The sequence below is a fragment of the Aquarana catesbeiana genome, linkage group LG01, assembly GCF_042186555.1.
Source record: "Aquarana catesbeiana isolate 2022-GZ linkage group LG01, ASM4218655v1, whole genome shotgun sequence".
In the NCBI taxonomy this organism is placed as follows: domain Eukaryota; kingdom Metazoa; phylum Chordata; class Amphibia; order Anura; family Ranidae; genus Aquarana; species Aquarana catesbeiana.
The window spans coordinates 290,736,775-290,762,481 of NC_133324.1; the positions used below are offsets into that span (position 1 = coordinate 290,736,775).

Here is a 25,707-nt window from a genome sequence, read left to right on the forward strand (position 1 = left end):
ACAGTTATTTAACAAACAGCTAGTGGATATGTGCTGGATTCTTCATCCCCAGAATAAAAGTTACACCTTCTGTTCAGCCACTCATACAGTCATACTGACTTATCGCCAGCAACCAGGCTATGGGTTGGAACCCTATCACTAGTGTGGTCTGATCACTCACCAAATAAGCTAACTCTCGAAATACCATCCGCACCATGCTCAATGTGGACAGGGCACCTGTTAGAAGACCCCGATATTCCACCAGACAATAAAAACTAATATCTGCTATTTCTTAGTTGATCACATAGATGACAGCACTCTACCTCCTTCTCAATGGGAAGCTGTAAAATCAGTACTCAGGGGGACCCTCATACAACAATGAGCTGACTCAGACAAGAACCAACAAATGACAATTAGAAACTACAATTCCTAAGAGATTCCTGAGACCAAACTTAATTCCTAAAGTTCCTGAGACCAAACCCAAACAGTCCCAATCACCAGCCACCTTAGCAGAGATTTCTGCAGCAAGAACTTCACTTCTCTATTTATTTTTACAGGCCCACAAGGACTACAAAAACAAAGTTTCAACCCAGGCCTACCAGCACAAGTGTGGTAGGTCTTTAACAAGGTCCCTTCATCTCCATGCTACCCAGATATACATATCCTTAATCAAAGGCCACAGAAAGAAGTTAACACCTCTCCTACCCACATTCTTCAAACATTCAGTGACTAATTCTCAACGCTATAATGCTATAAAAACTTCTGCCACCCTAGACAGACCACCAGCAAAACAAACAAACAATACGTGACTATTTAGAAGAGACAACACTTCCAACCATTAACCCCAGCACACAAGAGATTCAGGATTCCCCTTTCACAAAAGAGGAATTACTTATTGTTATCTGCAAAAGCCCTGGCCCTGATGGTTTTACACCTAAATTCTGCCAAACGTACACGGACCTACTTTTTCAATTTTTGCCAAGAATCTTCAACTCTGTCTCTGCCAAAACTTAATTTCTCTTTCTTTCATCGACGGACACAGCGCCTCCGTAATCTTGATGATTGGGTTATATCGCCTCTGCAGGAATAGGACTAAGCAGAACAAAAAAACACCTAGCTACGCCCATGGGCTGTCCACAGTCAGTATATAACCCCCTCCCTGCTCTACGTATTCAGTTTATTTCTGTCTAGTCAGGAGTATGGACCTAGCTCCTTGCTGGGATCTTTTGGCCCTAGCAAATTTTACTTTTTGTCTTTTTTCCATGCATTTTCTCCTGGGAGATCTGCAATCAACTGCTGGGCTGGGCGACGGGCTGGATAATCTAGATCCAGTGGTCTCCCCAATCCAGCCAGCTACGCGCTAGGTCAGCCATGACATAGCCTCAACGGACGGAGGCTGGCCCGCGAGTTAAACGTCTCGCAGGGTCGCATACAAACGGGCTCTGGTTCAAGTCGCAGCGGTCCCTTGGCCAACAGCCTCCCACTTTGGTGTCGAGGAGTTCTGTCTGGAGGGTCACCCGCACCATGGATCGGTAAGTACAGTCCCCCCTTTCCCCCTTTGTGCGGTTTGGGGTGGACGTGGGTACCCTCCAGGGATGGTCGGACCTGCCTGCAGGATCCCTCCTCCAATCCTAAAGTCCCCTGGTTAAACTGGGCTTCCCTCTCCCCCCACAGATTGGTGGGAGTTCCAGGGCAGGCAGCAGAGACCCCTGGTGGTCTCCCCTGTTATTTTTCTTCTGGGTGGTGTGTGTCCTGCCCTGGCAGTATGGAGGGGGTTCCATTGCAGCGGAAACCCCTGGCTGCATGCCCTGCTGTATGCAGTGTGAGATAGTGTGCAGTTTGGGGGTCCCAGTACAGGGTGCATAGCGGTGTCCCCTTAAATGTTCACCCTGCCTGGAGTACAGTACCTTTTTAGAAGGGGTCCCCTTGCAGAGGGTGCAGCAATGTTGGAGGCACAGAGAGGATCCTGGCAGCATGCTTCAGCATGTCAAACGGCCAGTGGGCATTCTTGGGTGGTCTGATGACATCAGGGGGTTTGGCTGGTCTCCGGCTGGCGGCCATGTTTGTGTAGCCGAAGAGGTCATGGCGGTCATTTTCCGTTGGTCTGGCTGGTCTCTGGCTGGTGGCCATGTTTGTGTAGCCGATGATGTCACAGTGGCCATTTTTTGTTGTCTAGTGAGAAACTAGAGACACCCAGAACCTCATGGAGATGCCAGAGCTCCTCCTCTTACTACCCTATGCTTCTCTTCCTGTCCCAGGATATATGAAATGGACACCGACATTGGTGTTGCTGGGTCCGAATGGGTGAGTCTTTGGGGGTCCTTGTGTATCTCCCTGCTGATAGGTACCCTGGTCACTGGGGTGTCCCTTAGTGGTGCCAAAGTTCCTTTGTAGTAAAAGGTCTTCGTCCTTTATGGAGTCTCAGGGTCATATCTCACCCACTGATCCCCTCATGGAGGTGGCAGGTCCCTCGGAACCTCAGCTTCCCATGGTTGCGCTGATGGCGGTCCTTGAGTCATTAGTATCCCGGGTGGAAGTAGCATGTGGGCAAAGACCCGGGAGGAAGCATCCCCCGCCTTCCCCTGCTCAGTCTGTGTCATCTGATTCTGAGCCTGATGCTGCCGGGGACGTGGCCCATCCAGGGGGGTTTAATATCTTGCCCCCTGACCCGTCTGATAGTGAGGACGAGTCCTCTGTGGTCTCAGCAGCGAGTGAAAAAGCGCTGGTGGACGCACTTATTACTGCGGTGCGGGAGACTCTAAAGATAGGGAATGCGGCTGACAGGGCCACAGACGTGGCTGTGTCCTTTGGTATGTACAAGTCACCTTGCACACCAAGGGTGTTTCCTTATCTGCCTTATTTTGATAGGTTTACCTATAAGGAATGGGAACAACCAAAATGATACTTTGTGGTCCCCAAACATTTCCCAGTACGCTACCACTTTGAAGAATCATTTTTTTAAAAATGGACTACCCCACCAGTACTGGACCCTCCTGTTTCCAGGTGGATTAGAGCAACCATGATCCCAGTAGAGGAATCCCTGTCCTTTAACGGCTGACAGGAAAGCGAAGGCTGTGCCATGCAGCATTTTTACTTTGGCTGGGTCAGCATTGCGTCCAGTCTTGGCCTTGGCCCTGGTGTCGCAGACCCTAACTGAATGGGCCAAGCTATTGAGTCAGGGTCCAGGTAGCGAGTAAGTTCCTGCTGCTCATGTTGATTTACCGGACCAGTTGGTCCATGGGCTACAGTATATTTGTGATGCAGCCTTGGATGCATCTCCTGTGCTGTCTATTTCAGCGGTGGTGTGCTGTGGCTTAAGAATTGGTCGGCAGACCAAGCCTCTAAAAAAGCTCTCACTGATCTGCCCTTTCAAGGTGACCGCCTGTTTGGGGCTACCCTAGATGACATCATTAAGGGTGTCACAGGGGGAAAGAGTACCTTCTTGCCTCAATCTAGGAAAGGGAAGGAGCCTCGTTGCAGACGGGGGCCTTCCTTCTCAGCCCATAAGAAATTCTTCTGGGCTCCTGGGACTGCAGGTAAAGGAAACAGATCTCTCAAGTCTTCCCCGGGAAGTTCCAAGCAATCTTGGTCTGGTAAGCCTAGGGCAGGCTACTCCGGATCCACTGACAAGACTCCTTCAGCATGAAGGTCTGCCCTCACCCATTGCTGGGGTGGGGTAACAACTTCGCTGGTTTCCAGATTCATGGGCCTCCTTCGTGAGCATCAAGGGGGTCCACAAATTGAACCTTATCAGGGTACCAAAGAAGGGGGACAGAATTTGTCCACTTCGAGGGGGCCCTGTGTCTCCTTGTGTGGGTATAATTCCTGTAAAGGTTCGGGTGCCGTCCGAACTACCCAAGGTCCCCTCTAGCCCTGTGCAAGAAATTGGGCTACCTGGGTCTGACTCTGGAGTGAATGCTGACCAGGTTAGTAGTTTTTCTTCTCAAACGTCGGCCCCTTCAGCAGGTTCAGTTCAATGGGAAGTAACTGAGGCTCATGTCAATCTCATTCCTCTGGTAGACGCCTCAGTCGTCCTAGAGTCACTGCGGGGCCAACGCCTTGCTCTTCTGTGGTGCCTTTGAAGCTACATCTAAAAGAGGACCAGTTGTACCGAGGGCTGAGCTTCCATCTTGCTTTACAGTAACTGGTTTTAATGGCCTAGCCATTGAAAGCCAGGTACTGAGAGATAGGGGTCTGTCGGGATCAATGATCCCTACTATGGTGAGGGCGAGGAAGTCGACTTCTAGAAAGATATACCATTGTACCTGGAAAGCGTCCATTTCTTGGGGTGAGTCGATTGGCGTTCATCCTCGATCCTTTTCTGTGGCTCGGATCTTAGCTTTTCTTCAACAGGGCGTTGAGCAGAAGTTGGTTTTGAGCACCATCAAGGGCCGGGTGTCTGCCTTAGCAGTTGTCTTTCAGTGACCCCTAGCCACTCACTCTTTAGTTCGTACCTTCATTCAAGGAGTCCGGCATGTGGCTCCGCCTGTACGGTCTCTTTTGCCGCCATGGGATTTAAACTTAGTACTATCGGTTCTCCAGAATCCTCCATTCGAGAATATTCGGGAGATTCCCTTAACTCTGTTGTCCCAGAAGGTGGCATTCCTGGTGGCTATTACCTCGGCCCGCAGGGTTTTGGATTTGGCGGCATTATCCTGTCGTAGTCCCTATTTAGTACTCTATAGGGATAGAGTGGTTCTTTGTCCCTGTCCATCATTTTTGCCCAAGGTTGTCTCTGACTTCCATTTGAATGAGGACATTGTGTTGCCATCCTTATGTCCCAAGCCAGCTCATCCCAAGGAATTTGCTTTGCATACCTTGGATGTGGTTTGTGCGATTCGGGTGTATCTGGAATCCACTGAGTCCTTCCGGAGGTCAGACTCACTGTTTTTGGTTACACAAGGACCAAGGAAAGGGCTGGCCGCATCTTCGGCTACCATCTCCAGATGGATCAGACAGACTGTGACTCAGGCCTATTCTATTAAGGGTCGGGTTCCTCCTCTCCCTGTCACGGCGCATTCTACTCGGGCACTTAGTACTTCTTGGGCCTTCCATCATCAAGCGTCAATATCGCAGGTTTGCAAGGCGGCCACTTGGTCGTCAGTGCATACCTTCACTAAATTCTATAAAGTAGATATTTTGGCATCTGCGAATGCTACTTTTGGCTGCAAGGTTTTGCAGGCTGCAGTTTAAGGGGGGGGGGGTTCCCTTATAAGGGGTGTTTTCTCTTTAAACATTTTTTATTTCAGATGGGGCTCCTGTGACCCGGTTAGGGCTCTTGTGGTTAGCCTTGGGTTATTTTACCCACCTCTCATTTTTCTTTGGCACTGCTTTTGGACGTCCCAATGGTCAAGATTAAGGAGGCGCTGTGTCCGTCGATGAACGAAAGAGAAAATGGGATTTTTGTACTCACCGTAAAATCCATTTCTCTGAGTTCATCGACGGACACAGCGCCCACCCCTCTATGGAGTTTTTTTATACTTTTATTACTGCTTGCTACTAAACTGAATACCTAGAGCAGGGAGGGGGTTATATACTGGCTGAGGACAGCCCATGGGCATAGCCAGGTGTTTTTTTGTTCTGCCTAGTCCTACTACTGCAGAGGTGATATAACTCAATGGTCAAGATTAAGGAGGTGCTGTGTCCGTCGATGAACTCAGAGAAATGGATTTTACGGTGAGTACAAAAATCCCATTTTTCCACACAATCACTCAAGGCCCATATCACCCTCATCCTAAAACCCGACAGAGACCACTCCCTTATTTCTTAAATATGAGGGGACTTCATCTGTTCCCATCCTCTATGCAGACTTCCCCCCTCCCTTTTTCTTTATTCTATACTCACTGATCGTTACAGCCAAAAAAATTCAAATAACTCAAAAGAATCTTTGTTTACTATTACCTGCTATGTCAAAAATGTTTACACTTACAAAGGAAACATAAGTGTGAATTAATACCAGTATAGCATCTCGGCAAATACTGGCCTCTTCTTGTGCAAACAAAGGGATCAACTGGTCACCGATGCTTACACAGAAGGATACAGGGTAGGTGTAGCATCATACAGAGATCCAAATAATACATTAATGTTGTCTCAGTATTGTACAAATTCATGTTAGGTCTCCTGGTGGCTACACCTACAAAATCCCTTTTGACAATGAATACAGTAACAATTGCAACTCACAATAAACTATCCACGAGAAAGGGGTCAGAAAAGATTTTCTGAATGTTCAATTGAAAAAATGATATAAAGAAGCATAGCTTTTAGAAACTTTGAGAGGTGTAAGAGGGTCTCAAGCAGCCAGCAAATCATATAAGGGCACGCTGAATGTACCCAAGTTGATCAATATGCGATTATTGCTAGTGGCTGTTATAGCCAGGGCTGCCATCAGGAGGAGACAGCCCATACACTTGTAGGGGCCAGCGCCAGCAGCATAAGGCACCTTTGGCAGCTGTTAAGACACCAGGATGGGCCAGTGGCCCAAAAAGAACAGACTGCGTCCACAGAGAAGCACGCAAGATGGGGACACTGATTCCTCCTTCTATCTTCCCTCCCAGCAGCTGATCGGCACTCGCTTCTACTCAGAAACAGCCCTGAGGCAGAGCCTGCTGCTGGGATTGGGCGGGACTAGGGGAGGGAGTGTGGCCAGCCTCGGAAGTCGTGACAATCCATCCACCTTCTCTGGTGCATTCTCGACTCGAGAGAGCAACACGGAGGGAGGTAAGTAGACTATATTTATTTGCCTGGACATCATACACCACATTTCACTACAGGTCATACACCCTGACATCAGGAGAGTCTCCGTCATAAAGAATGAGGGGAGGTACAGGGATGAAGAAGATGATGGTAAAAAGGATGGTGGGGATGAGGATGATGGGCGATTATGGAAAGACAGAGGGAAGGATACAGGCTGCTGGAGGGATGAGGATGATGGAGTTACATTCTGGAGGGGGATGAGGATGATGGCATTACATTGTGGAGGGGGATAAGGATAATGGAATTATATTGTGGAGGGGGATGAGGATGATAGAGTTGGATTGTGGAGAGGGATGAGGGTGATGGAGTTACATTGTGGAGAGGGATAAGGATGGTGGGGACGATTATGGAGAAGAATGAGGAAGATCATGAGGATGACTATGCAGATTAAAGTGGCTGATAAGGTTACAATGTGGAGAGGGATGAGGATATTTGCCAGTCTAGTTCACTGATGTAGTTATTAGATCCACTATTTTGTATCCTCATCTACCATACTATTAGAGATACAGCAGCCTATCTGAATCCCTTCCTTCAATCTAAAGCTGGTAGTCTTGGTGATTATTTATTCATGCAAATTTATGTACATAAAGAAAATATAGAAGGAATATAAGATTGTTTATAAGATTTGGGGACCTGATGGTTGGGTGGTTTTTATTAGTGTTTATGTTTTATGTCTCTTAAAATGAATTTTAAGGAGAATAAAGGTACTGTGCTTTAGTCAGTCAGGAGTTGTCATATTGATTGATTCTTGCACCACAGAGGAAATATCTAAGGTAAAGGGAGGGTTGTAATTCCTTACTGTTAAATCTCGAAAGCACGTGAAGTGGCATTTTCATATATTAAGTTGTAAGAGTTTTAAAATAAAAGTGGGTGCACTGAAGGACTCTGTGTGTGGGATGGCCAGTGGGCGGATTCAATGGGAGTGCCAGTTGGCGGCCCCTGGGTAATGTTGGTGGTCAGGCCTGGGGGGGGGGGGGTGTTGACTTGGCCTTAAGTTGGCCTTGAGCTATGTAAGGGGCCCCAAAATTTCTGATGGCTTCCCGGGTTACAGCCGCTAGCAATAATCGCTGTGTCGTCCCGGCGGGATGGCTTCCCCCATCCACCCCCGCTGGGAGAACACAATAGATCTGTGGGAGGGATTCCCCCATCAACACTGAGTGGTTGCAGGAAAGAAAACCACTCCATCTATGGCAGGCTTTAGTGGTGCTTTCCTGTTCTGATAAAGCAAATGTTGAAAATGATGAAAAAACATAATCTGAGAAAATTAAGGAAAATTCTTTTTTTTCAGGACAACTAAAGTCATAGTGTGTGTACTCACCTGCCATGCCTCCAACTGCTGAGACAAGTTGACCTTTTGTTGAATGGCATCTAGTAACTGAGTGTTCAGTGACATCAAGTCAATTCTACACTTCGCCAGTTCCATTTCCACAGCATTCTTTCTGGAGAGAAAATCATTATACAAATTTAGACATATACAGTGCTAAAAGAAATATTCAACCCCTGGACTATCCAAAATGTTATAGTGTTTAGCTGGCCACAGACTGTTGTTTTTTTTTTCAATCGGCCAGCGGGGTGAAATAAAAAAAAAAAGAATAAACAGATTTCTCCTTCCACACAAACAAGGTGGATGGAGGAATCCACCCTGCCGGGTCATTGTATTCTGACAGTGGCTCACGCAGCTGAATACAGAGATCAGCAGTTGGTTGTAGCCAGTAATCAATAAAGTTTTCCAGCATGTCCCTTCAACAGAAGTCAATCAACTTCTGTCGAGCAGTGTTAATTTTGGCAGCACATTTCCCTTAAGTTTTAGTCTTTTGACTAAAATGCCATTTTAGTTTTAGTCCCATGTTAATCATCTGCAGTTGTTTTAGTTTTAGTCGTATTTAGTCGACTTAAACTAATTTTAGACGTCTAAAATCAAATGGGTTTAATTAAATTGTAATGCATTATTTAAGCATTTCTCTACAATTTCCAAACTCCAGGAGTGAAAAATCGAATATGGTATTAACCACTTACCGACCAGGCCATAGCCAAATGATGGCTACAGCGCAGTCGGATAACTCTGGGAGGGCGTCATATGACTTCCCCATTAAATCACAGCCCCTGGGGCGCACACACGGGACTGTCTGTGCTCGCCGGGTTCACGGGAGGGATCGCGGTAAAGGGCCAATGACAGCGGCCCTTTACCACGTGATCGCCCTGTACAATGACGGAGCAATCAGTTGTCAACAAACAGGAGCATGTCCGGTACAGCTCCTCCCTCCCCTCTCCTCACACAGATCAGTACAGCGTGTGAGGAGAGGAGGGAGTGGGTGCAGCAGCGCTTCTGGGCTGGATCTTATGTGCCCACAGCGCTGATCTGTGCCCATTCATGCCTCATCCATCGTCATTCATGGCTCATCCATCCCCATCCATGGCTCATCCATCCCCATTCATGGCTTATTCATGTTCATCCATGACATATCAGTGCTCATCTGTGCCACATCAGTGCTCATCCGTGCCACATCAGTGATCATCCATGCCACATCCGTGCTCATCCGTGCCACATCAGTGCTCATCTGTGCCACATCCATTCTACATCAGTACTCATCCGTGCCACATCCATGCCACATCAGTGCTCATCCGCACCACATCCATGCAACATTAGTGCTCATCCATGCCACATCAGTGCTTATCCATGCCACATCAGTGATAATCCGTGCCCATATCAGTGCTCATTCATGCCACATCAGTGATCATCCATGCCACATCAGTAATCATCCATGCCACATCGGTGCTCATCCGTGCCACATTGGTGCCACTACAGTGCCTTACAAAAGTGTAATAGGTAGTCAAATTAGATTTGAAATTGATGTCCCTAGAACACCTGCTGGTGCTCACTGCATGTTGGGCCTCTGTATGTGGGCAGGCTGTGGAAAAGTCTTACACATGTGGTATCGCTATACTCGGGAGGAGTAGCAGTATGTATTTTGGGGTGTAATTTTTGCTATGAACATGCTATGTGTTAGAAATATCATATAAATGGACAAATTTGTGTTAAAAAAACATTTTCCAAAAACTTGTGGAAAAAATGACATGTTCAAAAGACTCATTATGCCTCATAAAATAAACATTGGGGTGTTTACTTTCCAAAATGGGGTCTTTTTTTGGGCATTTCCATTGTCCTGGTGCTCCAGGACCTTCAAAAGTGTAAGAGGTAGTCTAAAAATTCTATGTGTAATTTATGACCCTAGAATGCCTGATGGTACTCCCTGCATGTTGGGCTTCTGTCTGTGGCTAGGCTGTGAAAAAGTCTCACACATGTGGTATCGCCATACTCAGAAGCAGTAGCAGAATGTGTTTTGCGGTGTAGTTGCAAGTATGCATGTGCTGTGTGAGAGAATTGTGGGAATTAAATTACAACTTCAAAAAACTCACCATGCCTCTTACTAAATACCTTAGAATGTGTATTTTTCCAAAAGTGCTAATTTGGGGGATATTTGTACTTTCCTGGCTTGTTAGTGTCTCAAGAAATGAGATTTACAATGATTGGTACCATAGCTTGTAGGCTCTATAACTTTCACAAAGACCGAATAATATACACTGATTTGGGTTATTTTTACCAAAGATATGTAGCAGTATAAATTTTGGCCAAAATTTATGAATAAAAATTACTAATTTAAACAGAATCAGAAACGAAGAAAAATTCTTTTTTTTTTTTTTTTATTTACAAAAGTTTCGGTCTTTTTTCATTTATAGCGCAAAAAATAAAAAACCCAGTGGTGATTAAATACCACCAAAAGAAAGCTCTATTTGTGTGAAAAAAAGGACAAAAATTTTATATGGGTACAGTGTTGTATGACTGAGTGGTTAAGGTTTGAACATGCACTACAGACACAGATTTAGGGCACTTTCACACTGGCAGCCCCCGGCGTCGGCGGTAAAGCAACGCTATTTTTAGCGGCGCTTTTTGGCCGCTAGCGGGGCGCTTTTAGCCCCCGCCAACGGCTGAAAAAGGGTTAAAAGTGCCTGCAAAGCGCCACTGCACTTCAGCGGTGCTTCCCATTGATTTCAATGGGCAGGGGCGCTGTAGGAGCAGTGTACACTTCAGCGGCACTTCCCATTGATTTCAGTGGGCAGGGGAGATGTAGGAGCAGTGTATAAGCGGAATAAAAGTGACCCAAATATTTTTTTTTTTAAAAAAGTGTAAAAATCAATAAAATCAAATAAATAAGAAAAAAAAAATGTTTTTTAAACACCCCGTCCCGACGAGCTTGTGCGCAGAAGCGAACGCATATGTGAGTAGCGCCCGCATATGAAAACAGTGGGCGAACCACACATGTGAGGTATCGCCGCGATCGTAAGAGCGAGAGCAATAATTCTAGCCCTCCTCTGTAACACAATACATGCAACCTGCAGAATTTTTTAAACGTCGCCTATGGAGATTTTTGAGGGTAAAAGTTTGACATCATTCCACGAGCGGGCGCAATTTTGAAGCGTGACATGTTGGGTATCAATTTACTCGGCGTAACATTATCTTTCACAATATAAAAAAAATTGGGCTAACTTTACTGTTGTCTTATTTTATTATTCAAAAAAGTGTTTTTTTTTTCCAAAAAAAGTGCGCTTGTAAGACTTCTGCGCAAATACGGTGTGAAAAAAAGTATTGCAATGACCGCCATTTTATTCTCTAGGGTGTTAGAAAAAAAAAACAATATATAATGTTTGGGGGTTCTAAGTAATTTTCTAGCAAAAAAACCTGTTTTAAACATGTAAACACCTAAATTCCAATACGAGGCTGGTCTTTAAGTGGTTAAGCAAAACCAAGTTTCGTTACAAGAGTATTGCTTTTTTGATGGAAGTGTAACATTAAAAAGTCTGTGTAAATGTGCACTGCATGGTGCCATTATCACGCAAAGAGTTTTTGGGGGTTTTAGAACACAGCAAAACATATCAGCAGCTACAAGCACACAGCACAGGCACTGTCACTGGCAGTCTGACACAGCATAATAAACCAATACTCAAGGGTAATGCTTATTTCTACAAAAATAATGAGTTTACTGTCACTTTATTATTTCAACAGTTCTAATTCTCAGATACATTCAAAGAAAAAGTGCACAGTCTACAATAATGCCATTAGTGTGTGGACTATAACAGTCACCACTTTTTATCAACATTCGCAATGATAATAGAGGTAAATATCACACTAAAAAGACAGGCAGAGTGGCAGGACCCTGACATAAGGCTGCCCTTTTTTGACAGTTACTAATCTGTTTTTCTTTTTCATTAGTGTGATATTTACCTCTATTGTCAAATTTGTCAGTGCTAAAAGAGAGAGAGAGGAGTTGATAAAAGTGGTGGTTGTTATAGTTCCACATACTAATGCCATTTGTTGTTGTAGCCTGCACATTTTTCCTATGAATTTAAATTGACAATTAAAACTGTTGTTGAAAATATTGATTCTTCCTATTGCAATAAGCACAACCCACAAGTATTAGGTATGCTTCTTAAGTTATAGGTTAAGTTATAAGAAATAGAAATACCTGGAGAATAAAACACTTCTATTTGTTTCGATTCATTTTATGGAAAGCACTTTGTGCAAACATGACCTTGCTCTGTTCCGCCGGCCTCTATCAGTGCTACCTATTAGTGCCCTTCAGTGCAGCCCATCAGTGCAGCCCATCAGTGCCACCTATCAAAGCTGCCTCATCAGTGCCTATCAGTGCAGCCTATCTATGAAAACTGTTTTTTTGGGCTTTTTTTTGTTTGTTTAGCAAAAAATAAAAACCCCAGTGGTGATTAAATACCACCAAAAGAAAGCTCTATTTGTGTAAAAAAAATGATTACATTTCATATGGTTACAGTGTAGCATGACCACGCAATTGTCATTCAAAGTGCGACAGTGCTGAAAGCTGCAATTGGCCTGGGCGGGAAGGGGGTTTAAGTGCCCAGTAGGCAAGTGCTTAAATAAAGCGATGTTAAAAAGCGATTATGTATTTGCTTTTAATGGATTGATACTTATATCCAGGATCCGTGTACTGTGTGGGAAAAGGAGGTATACACCAGCATAGACCAGCTTTATTATCTCCTACATTGTGGACAATGGGTAGGGTGGCTCCAGTGGTGCTTGCAAACTTTGGAGTAGACATTGCTAATTTAAAATTCTCATCATTTTCTTGTATACACTTTCTTTATGCATAATTTCAGGGCCTGGTTTACTAGGCTTGAAGTGATGGAAAGTTAAAGTGATTGTAAATAGCTATGAATAATAAAGTAAACAACCGCCCCTTACTCTAATTACCACCACCGCTCCTTAGATGACCTAATAAATATACAACGAAATGAAGCTGCCACTATAAATTAAACAGTGTCAAACAATATATAATCCTTCAAAATATCTAAATGGTGAACAAAATACATATGAAGAAGAAAAATAGTGGCGCTATTGCAACTCACAGTGCGTATGGAAACCACTCCACATGTAAAATAATAATGAGGTCCACCATTTAGATATTTTGAAGGATTATATAAAGTGATTGTAAAGTCTTGTTTTTTTTTCAATAAAAATAACAAACATGTTATATTTACCTCCTCTGTGCAGTGGTTTTGCACAGAGCAGCCCCGATCCTCTCGGATCCCTCTTCTGTGTTCCTGGCCCCTCCCTCCTGTTGAGTGCCCCCACAGCAAGCAGCTTGCTATGGTGGCACCCGAGCTAAGTCACAGTTCCATGTGTCCATTCAGACATGGAGCTGCGCCCTGGTCCCGCCCCTCTCTTCTCCTGATTGGCTGACTGATTTTGATTGACAGCAGTGGGAGCCAAGGGTTCCGTTGCTGTGTCTCAGCCAATCAAGAGGGAAAGTCTCAGACGGCCGAGACACTCGTGGACAGAGATGGGGCTCAGGTAATTATTGGGGGGGGGGGGGGGCTGAGGGGGGCTGCTACACACAGAAGGCCTTTTATCTTAATGCATAAAATGCATTAAGATAAAAAAACCTTCTGCTTTTACAACTCCTTTAAGTGAAATTAACCTGATTTCACGTCAAACATTGAATAAAATGAGGGGGAAATGAAACAAAAATAACTGTATACCTGATGAATATACCACAAAACTGTCATAAACAAGTCCTTTTACGTTTCTTTACACTGATTGTGTTAGCTGTATAGAACACAACCTAGTATAAACAATAACTACTGGAGCATATGAAGAAATTTAGCCAAGTGTGATCATTTTTACTTAGCATAGAAATTGTTATTACTTGACAATAGCCTCATCTCGGTCCTTTATGGCCTTCAGTAGCTGTTCGTGCATATCTTTATTCTGGGTCATTTCCAAGAGGTGATCCCGCTCCTCTTTCAGTGCAGTCATTTCAACACTCAGTAGAGTTACCTGGATAGAAGACAGCATTTTGGCATTAGAAATACAACAGTTAATACTTATATACTGTATGTATATTCTTTTAAAAGAATATAGGGCAAAAAAGTATTAAATATATTAGCCATTATTATTAGTTAATATGTGAGTGCTATCCAAAATACTGGAAGTGTTCTGTGTTTTTTTTTTTTTTTTTAACAAACACTTTTTTTTAACAATTCAAGGGAAATGAACATTTTTTTAAAGAGATTTCCTTATTTCATTTCAAACTTTCACTACTTTGCGACATTGAGTTTAAAATATGGGTATAGCAGCCATTTATTAAAGTAAACCTGTCAAGAGAGTAAAGAAGAGGCTGTCATTTCTGACCTTTTGTTCTAAAATGTCAGCTATTTTGCTATCAGGCCAACAGTTATACGTAAAGCCCAGCTCCAGGTTTTAGAAATTAATAAACACTGCCTTACTTAATGTCTGTAAAATTAAATATAAAAAAATCACTGCTTTCGCCCAAATATTTAGCACAAATTCTGCTCCATCCTGAACTCTTCTGGGATGAATGACACCATTCAACCCACTTCTTCTGAGCCCAGGCCATCATATATACATACCCTGGGGGTACATCATCATGCTGGTCTTGGTTCATGTTTATAAGTGTAGCTTGACAATCAAAGTGTATGTTACCACAGCATTTCTTATTTCTGATATGGTTCTGTTTTACCACGTACTTATATTAAAAAGTATCCTGCTCTCTTTGTATTGCTTCTTGGTGATCCTGCCAACCCCCCTGCTTTCCTGTTTCAAACTGACCATGCCAGGGTATGGAATCACATCCATCCCAGTGTGGTCAGTTTATTCATGTGCATTCTGCTTGGGAGCACAGCCTGCTTGTAATCCAATGGTCAGACTTGTGCTGACATGCCCTCACACAAGATCACACACCCCCCCAGCATCAATTCTTAAACTTGCATACTTTGTACACTTTCACAAAGTCAGGGATTTTGTAAGATTAGAGTCAGGTGTATAATTAACAAATTATACCAAGTAGGTGCTAATGATCATCAATTTCATATGTAGGTTGAAACACAGCTATTAACCGAAAAAAAGAGGATGAGAAACAGCCAAATTTTGCTACTAAGCTGAGGCTGTGAAAGACAATTTTATTCAACAGGTCATACTCCATGGCAAGACTGAGCAGAGTAGCAAGACACAAGGGCGTTATACTGCATCAGCACGGTCTCTTCCAGGCAAAAATTTCAAAGCAGATTAGGATTTTAAGATGTGCAGTTCAAGCTCTTTTGAAGAAGCACAAAGAAATGGGCAACGTCAAGGACTGTAGACTTAGTGTTCGGCCAAGGAAACTTAAAGCAGCAGATGAAAGACACATCATGCTTAATTCTCTTCGACATCAGAAGATGTCCAGCAGGGCCATCAGTACAGAATCGATGGAAACCAGTGGGACCCAGGTATACCCTCTACTGTCCAGAGATCTCTGGCCAGAAGTAGTCTTCATGAAAGAATTGCGGCCAAAAAGCCTTACCTCAAATGTGGTAACAAGGCTAAGAGACTCAACTGTGCAGGAAAACATAGGAACTGGAGTGCAGAAAAATGCCAGCAGGTGCTCTGGACTGATGAGTCAAAATGTAAAATATCTGGCTGTAGCAGGAGGCAGTTTGTTCACCGAAGGCCTGTAGAGCAGTACAATAATGAGTGTCTGCATGCAATAGTGAAGCATGGTGGCGGTTCCTTGCCAGTTTGGGGTTGCATTTCCACAAATGGAGTTGGAGATTAGGTCAGAATCAATGGTGTCCTCAATGCTGAGAAATACGGGCCCCAAATGTATTCTGCAGCAGGACAATGACCCCATACATACAGCCAATATCATTAAGAACTATCTTCAGCGTAAATAAGAACGAAGAGTCCTTGAAAGTGATGGTTTGGCCCTCACAGAGCCCTGATCTCAACATTGAGTCTGTCTGGGATTACATGAAGAGACAGAAGGATCCTGAGGCAACCTACATCAACAGAGGATCTGTGGTTAGTTCTCCAAGATGTTTTGAACAACCTACCTGCCGAGTTCCTTCAAAAACTTAGTGTAAGTGTACCTAGAAGAATTGATGCTGTTTTGAAGGCAAAGGTGGTCACACCAAATATTGATTTGATTTGGATTTCTCTTCTGTTAATTTGCTTTCCACTTTGGTAATTGATAACAATAAACTATTAACACTTCTTTTGCAAAAGCATTCTTAATTTACAGCATTTTTTCACACCTGCCTAAAACTTTTGCACAGTACAGTAGTGTGTGTGTATGTGTGTGTATATGTATATATATATATATATATATATATATATATATACATGCTGCATTTTTTGAGCATTTATTTGCATAATGCTTTGCCACGGAAATGAATGGCAAACTAAAAAAAAGCATTGTAAAGCATTTGTATTTTTAGCACTAAACAAAACCCCATTCTAAGGGTTTCTTCTCCATTACATAATGACTGAAGAAAAAACACACATGTAGAAAATTAGCATAAAAACATGTTACTGCATCTGTCATAGGGCCCTGAAAGCTTATTTGAAATGTCCATAAACGGGCATACAACTGAGTAGTGGCTGCAGTATTCAGGAGACTTGCCAGGCCCATTGTAAATGCACTAGATGAAAAATTTGTATCCTTCACAATGGCGGGATGAGCACAAACTTTATTGCCACTGCATTAACTGTGTGGTCTGTTTGACACTTAATTGGATTTCACAAGTTCTTTGAGCGCAGTATCGATGAACCAAAAAACTGTTGAAAACTGTGTAGCCTACAGCAGCTGTAACTGCATAGTGATGCTTTGGACTGTTTATATTTTATTGGTTTAGTTTATTATTTTAAGTGTAAATTGTTTTTAGTCTTTTTTCGGAGATATCATGGTATGTTATAAAAACTGAAATAGAGAGCTGCCATTGCTTACTGGGTTTTAACGGTGTAATTCTGGGCCATACCTAAAACAAATGAAATATTATGTGCACTCCTGTGAAGCATGACCAAAAAAGTTTTGGCCATACTTCTCTTTTAAATCTTTTCCATTTTAGGTATAGTGGTCTTTTAAAACAAACTAATATACTTAAAATTACATTTTCTCCTCTATGTGTAAATCTACTTTTACTCACAAGTGATTTAATATACAATTATAATTAATTATTTACTGTGGTCTTCTACCTGTTTATGAAGTTGTTGAAGCTCTTCAAATGTTTGCTTCATTCTCACTTGCTCTCCCTGTAATAGCTCTCTGAGTTGTTTGGAGTCTTCACTTGTCCGTTTGATCTGTTCTTCCAAGCCATCATCCTCACATTTTCGTGCACTCTGTTAAGGAAAATACAAAACTTTACCACTTTACGGGCATACAAGATTATGTACTTCAGTTCAATTTAACATGTACCAACATACAGCATACAGAACCATTTCACCCTTATCTCTATAACAATATAAATGTTGATATCAGAAGACATTTACCATTTTTCACATTCAACTTAATTGTTTATTCTATTGTTATAGGGTAGATGAAAATATTGTTGCCCTTGGTATTAAAGATCTCCATAGGAGAGAAAAATGTAATATTATTCAAAAGAAACATTAAACTTATAATGACTGATGCCTACATTACTCATTAAAAAGGAGCAGGTGTAGTGATACTGTACTAAAGAAATATATGGGATAAGATTAGGTCCCAACAGGGCAAAACATGTTAGAGGAGGTTCTCCAATGGGTAGGAGACCAAGCTGAAGCCATTTTTTACTAAGAGGAGCTCACTATATGCTGAGGCAGTGTGTGGACAGGCACCATTTTGTTGTAGTTATTGATATGTCTGATGAGCTAGAATTAAACCTGACCAGCACCTGCGAACATTGTGGCTGGAATAAAAGATCAGGCGAGTTGAGTGGTATCAATTTTATTTGGCACATGGGATACATTGCTGTAAGCAAATGAGACTGTTTACGGTTTGGAAAAAATTTGATTTTTGACTTACTTATAAAATCCTTCTCTTGGATTACATCACAGGGCATAGAAGAGTAAATTCTTAGACTATTGGGTTATGCCTCACACTCAGGTGATTGGACACTGGCTAACAGCAAAGCTTGACACCACCCAGCATAATACCCCCCTACAGGAAAAATCATCTTAACATAACAAGAAGAGGTATAATTGAGAGGGCCACCTGTAGGACTTTCCTGACCAAAGCCAGTATCAGCCGAGGCTCGAACATCCACCTGGTAAAACTTAGCGAATATATGAGCCACATTACAGACCTGGGAAATCGAGACCTGATGTTAAAAAGCTCAAAAAGCACCAACACTTCTGATGGAGTGAATATGGCCATGGCTGCGAGACAACCTAACCACAACCAGGCAGTGGAGAGCCATCTCCCTAGGGTATTTTGGAGCTGGATAAATGGTAGGCAATCCTGATTTAAATGACAGACATACAGTAGCTTAGAGAGGAAGGAATTTCATGGTCTCAAAACAACCTTGTCCTTGAGGTATAAAAAAGTTTTCATACAGGACAAAGCCGCAAGCTCAGACAACCTTCTAATGGGGGCGATAGCAACAAGAAAGGCAACCTTGCATGACAGGAGAGGGAGATAAATATCCCAAATATGTTCAAATTACCTCTTAAAGACTGGCAACACCAGAATGAGGTCCCACAGAGGTACCAGGGAGCATACTAGTGGAACAATGTGAGCCATTCCTTGATCAAAGACTCTGACCATGACCCGGGAAGCTAGCAGTCTCTAAAAGAGCGCCTGACCTTTTTTAGTTCTCAAAGCTAAGGACGTGTTCAGCCCCGCCTGAAGGAAGGATAAAACCCATGCTACAGAATATTTCCTGTGATGAAGCTTTCCCTTTTGGCACCGAGCAAAGTATGCTTTCCACATGCGCTGGTAAAGTCTACGAGAAGAAGGCTTTCTGACCAAAGTGGAACTCATGGAGTCTGCAAAAGAAAGCATGGAGGGGGAGCACATAAATGAGATTTAACTGATTCCACAGAGTGATTAGGGCAATTACCCTGAAGGCCTGAGGATCTCTGGACCTGAACATGAACCTGTCTAGTTTGTAGTTGAGTCTGCATGCCATGAGATCTATGTCTGGCGTTTCCCACCGAAAACAAAGATGGTGAAACACCTCCTGGTAGAGGGGCCAGTCTCTTGGATCCAGTCGTTTGTGGTCTAATAAGTCCACTTGACAATTTTCCATGCCTGGGAATGTGCACCATGGACAGAAGCCACAACATGTAGTTTTGCCAAATTCAGAATGATCTCCGCTTCTTGAAGATAAGCCTGACTTCTGATACCACCTTGATTTATGTACCCCACTGCCATAGCAGTGTTGGATTGGACCCTGACTGACAGTCCCCAGAGCAGGGGGTCTAGTGCTGAAGGGCAAGCCGAATTTCCTCAAGCTCAAGGACATTTATTGGAGCTTCCTCTGATGACCGAATCTTTTGAACTGACAGAGGAGTCCAGAAATTATCCCAGCCTAACAGGCTGGCTTCTCCAAGCTGTATAGGCACCATTCCAAGGATAACCTAGTTTTGGTGTTTACAGACATCAGATCCAAAGGCAAAAGAGTTCTTTTGTCCCAAACTGTCAAGATGTTGGGTTGCAAGTCTTGAATGAGGACTGATTAGAAGGAGGCTACGATAAACCCCAGAACCTTCATGCAAAAGAAAATGGAGGGGCATTTCAGGGAACTCAAATCCCACAATTTGGACTGAAGGGTCCAAGGGCCATCTCCAGGATGAAGCACAGATAATCCAGGCGGTGCGATTGCTCCAAGATTGACTTCTTGAAATTGAGGACCCAGCCAAAGTCCTGCGGGACCTGTATATAATGTTTAGGGGTTCTATGTAATTTTCTAGCAAAAAAATGATGATTTTTACATGTAGGAGAGAAATGTCAGAATTGGCCTGGTAGGCAAGTGGTTAATGGCTGTGTGTTGAGTTATTTTGAGGGGACAGCAAATTTACACTGTTATACAAGCTGTACACTCACTACTTTACATTGTAAAAAAGTGTCGTTTCTTCAGTGTTGTCAAATGAAAACATATAATAAAATATTTACAAAATTGTGAGGGGTGTACTCACTTTTGTGAGATAGTGTATCACAGGTCTACATGGCTGCGAAAGCCCCCACTTGCATAAGTGCCTCACCTCTTTAATAGGAAGATAGTTTGTTGCCTATCTTGGCAGGCTTAGGGCTCTAAGACTTTTTCTGAAAGCAAGTTTTCTATTTTGCCACGAGTTCTGGAAAAAAGAAAAGGACCTGTCTTGGTTCCAGACAAAGACAGCTTCTGCATCTTCTTTAGAGGTAAGAGAGTGCTCTTTCCTTCTATGAGTTTTTTGATATCTGTATCCAGAGCACTGCCAAAGAGGCATTCCCCCTCAAAAGGCATAGGTTCCAAATACTTCTAGCAGAATAGTCCAGTACTTGCCTCATATGCACTCACATAACCCCCAGGTGAGAGAAGTGCCAGAAAGAATCTCCCAGCCCCTGCACACAGAAGTGCAATGCTTCAGAGAACAGCTCCAAGTGCTGTCTAATGAACTGGATCAAGTCTTCAGGTTTTTTCGCCATACCAGCAAGGTCAAACAAACCTACATGGATGCAATGGTGGGTTGCATGACTGCACAAGTCAAGGAAAAGGGCATCTTAAAAAGGTGCTCTTTAAGCAAGACACTGCAGGGTCCACAGCAGGAGCCCCCCACTTTTTTGCAAAAGCAGTCTTTCATCAGGTATTGTTGCACAAACTGCTTAGGACTGCAAATACCTGTCCTGATGGGCCCAGTCCTTGTACAGTTCCTCTTCAGTATGAAGATGCAAGAGGAAGACCTATTTGGTTTAGGTGCTTTCCAATGCCCTGATTCTGATTCAAACATTTTTATTAAAGCGAAAAACAAAGAATTCACCATTATATCAGTAATCTCATAGCCATGTTGCATACAAAGAGTATACATGTAAAACAATAAATGCAAGAGTGCTAGAAAGCACTGTATGTATATAACCGTTTCTGAACAAATACAGAAATAAGAATAGAGATAGGGGAGAGGGAGTGGGGTAGAGAGGAGTTCCAGGGGTTTGTCTGTAGATACAAAAGAGAAATCAAGGATACACAGATAGATGGGGTTATAGGGCAGAGCTCTAGCAGAGATTAATCAAAACTACTAGGAAGTACACGAATACCCTGTACTGCAAATTGGCTTCTATTTTACCATGAATCATGGCTTGCGTAATTCTGTTCTTGGTAAGGCAAAGTCAAGGAGTTTCCCAGGCTTTTGCAAATGTTTGCCTAGCAGCAGTGGTAACCTGCAGGAGAAGTTTAAACTGTTGTTTAGACAGCTCAAAGGTATTCCTGTTAAGGAGTGCCATGATGGGCGCTGGAGAAAAAAAAGGGTCTGTCAAACACCTTGGAAAGGATCCCAAACGCTTCAGTCCAAAGGTCACGTACTAGGGAGCAGATCCACCAAATATGGAGGTGAGTGCCTGATTCCCCACAACTTCTAAAGCAAGCGAGTACATTGGTACATATTTATTGATCTATATTGGGACCGAGTACCAGAGCAAAAGCACTTTAAATGAATTCTCAATAGCAGCTTCCATCTGAGAGGAGTACGTGGTGGCCTCCCAAACATTTACCCAATCCTCGGCCTCTAAAGTGACAGTGAGGTCAGCCGTTCACTTATGCACTTATGTAGGTGAAGATGGCTATGTCATGGTAATAAATCGGGTATATACCATAGATATGAGACCTTGAGAGTTAAAGTTGTTAGAGCACATACTGTACCTTCAAAAAGTGAAAGCTGATTCAGGGATGTTGCGATTGGACACAGAGAGGTAAAAATTTTTAATTTGAAGATATCTAAACACCTCAGAGTGGGGACGTTTTCAATTCTGCTGGCGGGCAGCGAAGGGAAGGATCCCTGTAGGGTCAGCTAGCTAATGTAATATAGTAAGGTTCAATGCAAATCAGGGAGTGAATGCTTGCTGTGATTCAATCGCCTGCCAGAACAATGGATGATGTAGGAAAGATAACATAGGGCGATGTAGAGACATAAGAGAGAACTTATATTTTTAGGCAGTCCCACAGCTGCAGGGCTTGAAGTGTTAAAGGGTTTGGTAAACGTGGGCGCTCGGAGGAAGTCAGCCACAGGCCATTAATAATGGATGGCGCACAGTCATGACCCAGCCAAAGTGGGATTTTCCATGTAACAATGTATCTGATTATCTGGGCCAACTGGTGTAGTAGTAACTGGAAAAGTGGGGAAGGCCACCATTCAATCTGGGTAGAAATAAACTACTCTGTGGCAATCTAGGCTTTAAAGCATCCCAAACATACCAAAGTGCACTTCTCTGAAGGATTAGAAAAAAATAAACCAAAATGGCTACTGGACAATGTCATCATGCTGCAATAGCTCCTGCTGCTGTATCTGAGCTAATGAGGAGGGAGAAAGCCTTACTTCTCATGCACATCATTGGATCAAGATCAGGCTCAGGTATCTACTTGGGGGGGGGGGGTTTAGTTTAAAACAAATTTTCTCTTTCTGTAAGGAGTTCCTATGAGCTTTTTAATATCACTGTTTAATTTGTGCCTGTTATGTTTCCCTATTATCTGGTTGATGTTGCCTGCTCCCTCCTTCCTGGTAGTAAACTGACCATGCTAAGCATGGTAGCCAATCCATGCTAGTTTGGTCAGTTTACATCCTATGTCATTCTGCTGTTAGATACAGACATACTGTGCAAGTGCACAGCGTGTCTGTATCTTCTGTGGTCCATGTAAGACCACCGGCCCATCTCTCCTCCTTTGATTGGTGGCAGCTTCCTGGCCAGCAGATCCTCCTCCACCTCCTTGTGAAGCTGCAATGATGTGGTGGCCCCGCTCTGTACAAGCCCACCCACAGGTCCATGAATCGATCCGGCATGAACAGCGATCACATGACCTGTACTTACTTACTGTAAAATACATAAATGGCTAGTGTTTTTTTTAACCACTTGCTTACAGGGCACTTAAACCCCCCTCCTATCCAGACCAATTTTCAGCTTTCAGCGCTGACGCACTTTGAATGACAATTGCGCGGTCATACAACACTGTACCCAAATGAAATTTTTATCATTTTTTCACCACAAATAGAGCTTTCTTTTGGTGGTATTTGATCACCTCTGCAGTTTTTACTTTTTGTTAAAAAAATGTAAAAAACTGAATTTTTTTTTTTTTTTAGATTAAAATTTTTTTATATTTTGTTATAAAAAATTTAAAACAGGTAATTTTTCTCCTTCACTGATATATGCTGATGAGGCGGCAGTGATGGGCACTGATAGGTGGCAGTGATGGGCACTGATCAGTTACACTGATAGGCAGCACTGCTAGGTGGCACTGATTGGCACTACTGGTGGGCATTGATAGGTGGCACTTGTGGGCATTGATAGGTGGCACTTGTGGGCATTGATAGGTGGCACTTATGGGCACTGTTAGGTGGCACTGTGGGCACTGTTAGGTGGCACTGTGAGCACTGTTAGGTGGCACTTGTGGGCAGTGTTAGGTGGCACTTGTGCGCAGTGTTAGGTGGCATTATTAGATGTCACTGATGAGGCAGATGTGACTCTTCCACTTCGGGACCGATGTCCCTGACATCTGAGCCGGTGATTGGCTTTTTTTTCTACTCACGCTGTCAGCGTGAGTAGAAAAAAAAATTATTACCGATCTTTTGTTTACATCATGTGATCAGCTGTCATTGGCTGACAGCTAATCACATGGTAAGGGGCCGGGACCGGCCCCTTCCTTAGATCGGTGATCATCCGAGTCTCAGTGACTCTGTGATCACAGCACGCTCGACGCGCGCAGAGCGTGTGCACAGGGGAGGCCGTCATATGACGGCCTCCCTGGAATTCAGGTCCACTCCCCCTGATCCAGCAACTGAGGGCTGAGGTAGTCCGTTGCCAGTTTTCTACGCCTAGAATGTGTGGAGAGAGCCAGCACGTGAAGTTCTGCCCACCGCACAATGTGAGAGACTTCCAGCGCTGCTGCTGAGCTCCTTGTTCCCCCTGGTGGTTGACGTAAGCCACCACCCTGGAATTGTCTGACTGGATCCTGACCAGACGACCGCGCAGCAGCTGCGTCCAAATGGAGAGTATAACCCTATCGCACGCAACTCCAGAACATTGACCGGTAGACGAGACTCTTCCGACGTCCAGTGGCCCTGGGCCGATCGAAGGCCCAGAGCCCACTCCAGCCGGTTAGGCTGGCATCCGTTGTTATCACCGTCCAATAAAGCAGGAGAAACAACTTACCGGTCCGTAGGGCCGGAGACCATAGCCACCAAAGAAGCGAGGCTCTTTTCAGACTGCCCACATGGATCTGACAATCCAGAGATGCCGGAGGTTTGTCCCATTTGGATAAGATCTCCCTCTGCAAGACCCAAGTGTGAAACTGGGCATACAGGACTACCTCAAAGGTGGATACCATGAGGCCCAGAACCTGCATGCAAAAAGCGTATAGACGACCACTTGCGGGACAGCAGCAACCGTACCGCAAAGTGAAGGGTCCGAAGTTTGATCGGAGGAAGAAAAACCCTCGCCCGCGCAGCGTCCACAATCAACCCCAAGTTGTCCAGGCGTTGGACCAGGAGCAACACGGACTTCTGAAGGTTCAACACCCAGCTGAACTCTTGTAAAGCTTGCATGACAATCGCCACATTGTCCCTCAGCTCTGAAGCTGACCATGCTCGCAGGAGGAGATCGTCCAGGTAGCTCACGACCGCGATCCCCCGCTGTCTCAGCAATGCCAGAACCGGTGCCAGCACCTTGGTGAAGACCTGGGGAGCCGAGGCCAGGCCAAAGGGAAGTGCCACAAACTGATAGTGTGCATCCCCGACCGCAAAGCGCAAGAAACGCTGGTGCCTGACACAGATGGGGACATGCAAGTATGCGTCCTTGATGACCAGGGAGGCCAGGAAATCCCCCTGATGAAGCGCGGCCACCACCGAACTAACAGACTCCATCCTGAACATCCGTACCTTCCCAAAACAATTGAGGGCCTTGAGATCCAGGATCGGACGAACCCCTTCCTTCTTTGGGACTATAAACAGATTGGAGTAGAAAACCTGAAACCTTTCCGAAACTGGTACAGGAACTATCACCCCCCGAAGAATCAAGTCCTGCACCACCCCAAACAAAGCCTGCAGACAAGACGGGGGAAGGTGAATATTGGAAGGAAAAAACCTGTCTGGTGGACAGGAAAGAAACTCTATTTTGTAGCTGGACAAAATTAGTTTGTTGCCCCACTGGTCGGAAAGAAGGGAAGTCCACCGGTCCGCAAACCACCGAAGGCGACCCCCCACCCGCAAGTCGGGCAGGGGTAAACCTGTATGCTTTTCCGCTGGATTGTTGGGCTTGTGATGCCAAGGACGCTTTGGTCCACCCGCAGAAGCCTTGGCGGGCTGGGAACCCTTGCCCGCAGAACTGGGCAGACGGAATAAATGCTTGTGTGCGGAAAAAGAGGGGCCCTGCCTGAGACGGGGCTCCTTGCCCTTTTTGGACTGCGGAAGAAAGGTACTCTTTCCCCCAGTAATAGCCTTTATAATGTCGT

General features: G+C 44.1%; 1 protein-coding gene across 2 annotated transcripts in view; it reads right to left on the reverse strand.

Moving 5' to 3' along the window:
* Positions 1 to 25,707, reverse strand: part of BICDL1 (BICD family like cargo adaptor 1) — a 160,001-nt gene that overhangs the window by 14,517 nt on the left and 119,777 nt on the right. For both annotated transcript variants that reach the window (XR_012244326.1, XM_073629320.1), the window contains exons 7-9: positions 17,291 to 17,434; positions 13,968 to 14,098; positions 8,051 to 8,171 (exon numbers count right to left, since the gene is read on the reverse strand). Coding sequence is in view for 1 of the 2 variants with exons in the window: in XM_073629320.1 (XP_073485421.1) it covers positions 8,051 to 8,171; positions 13,968 to 14,098; positions 17,291 to 17,434 (396 nt within the window). In the remaining variant the exon portion in view is untranslated. The remainder of the gene's footprint in view (positions 1 to 8,050; positions 8,172 to 13,967; positions 14,099 to 17,290; positions 17,435 to 25,707) is intronic.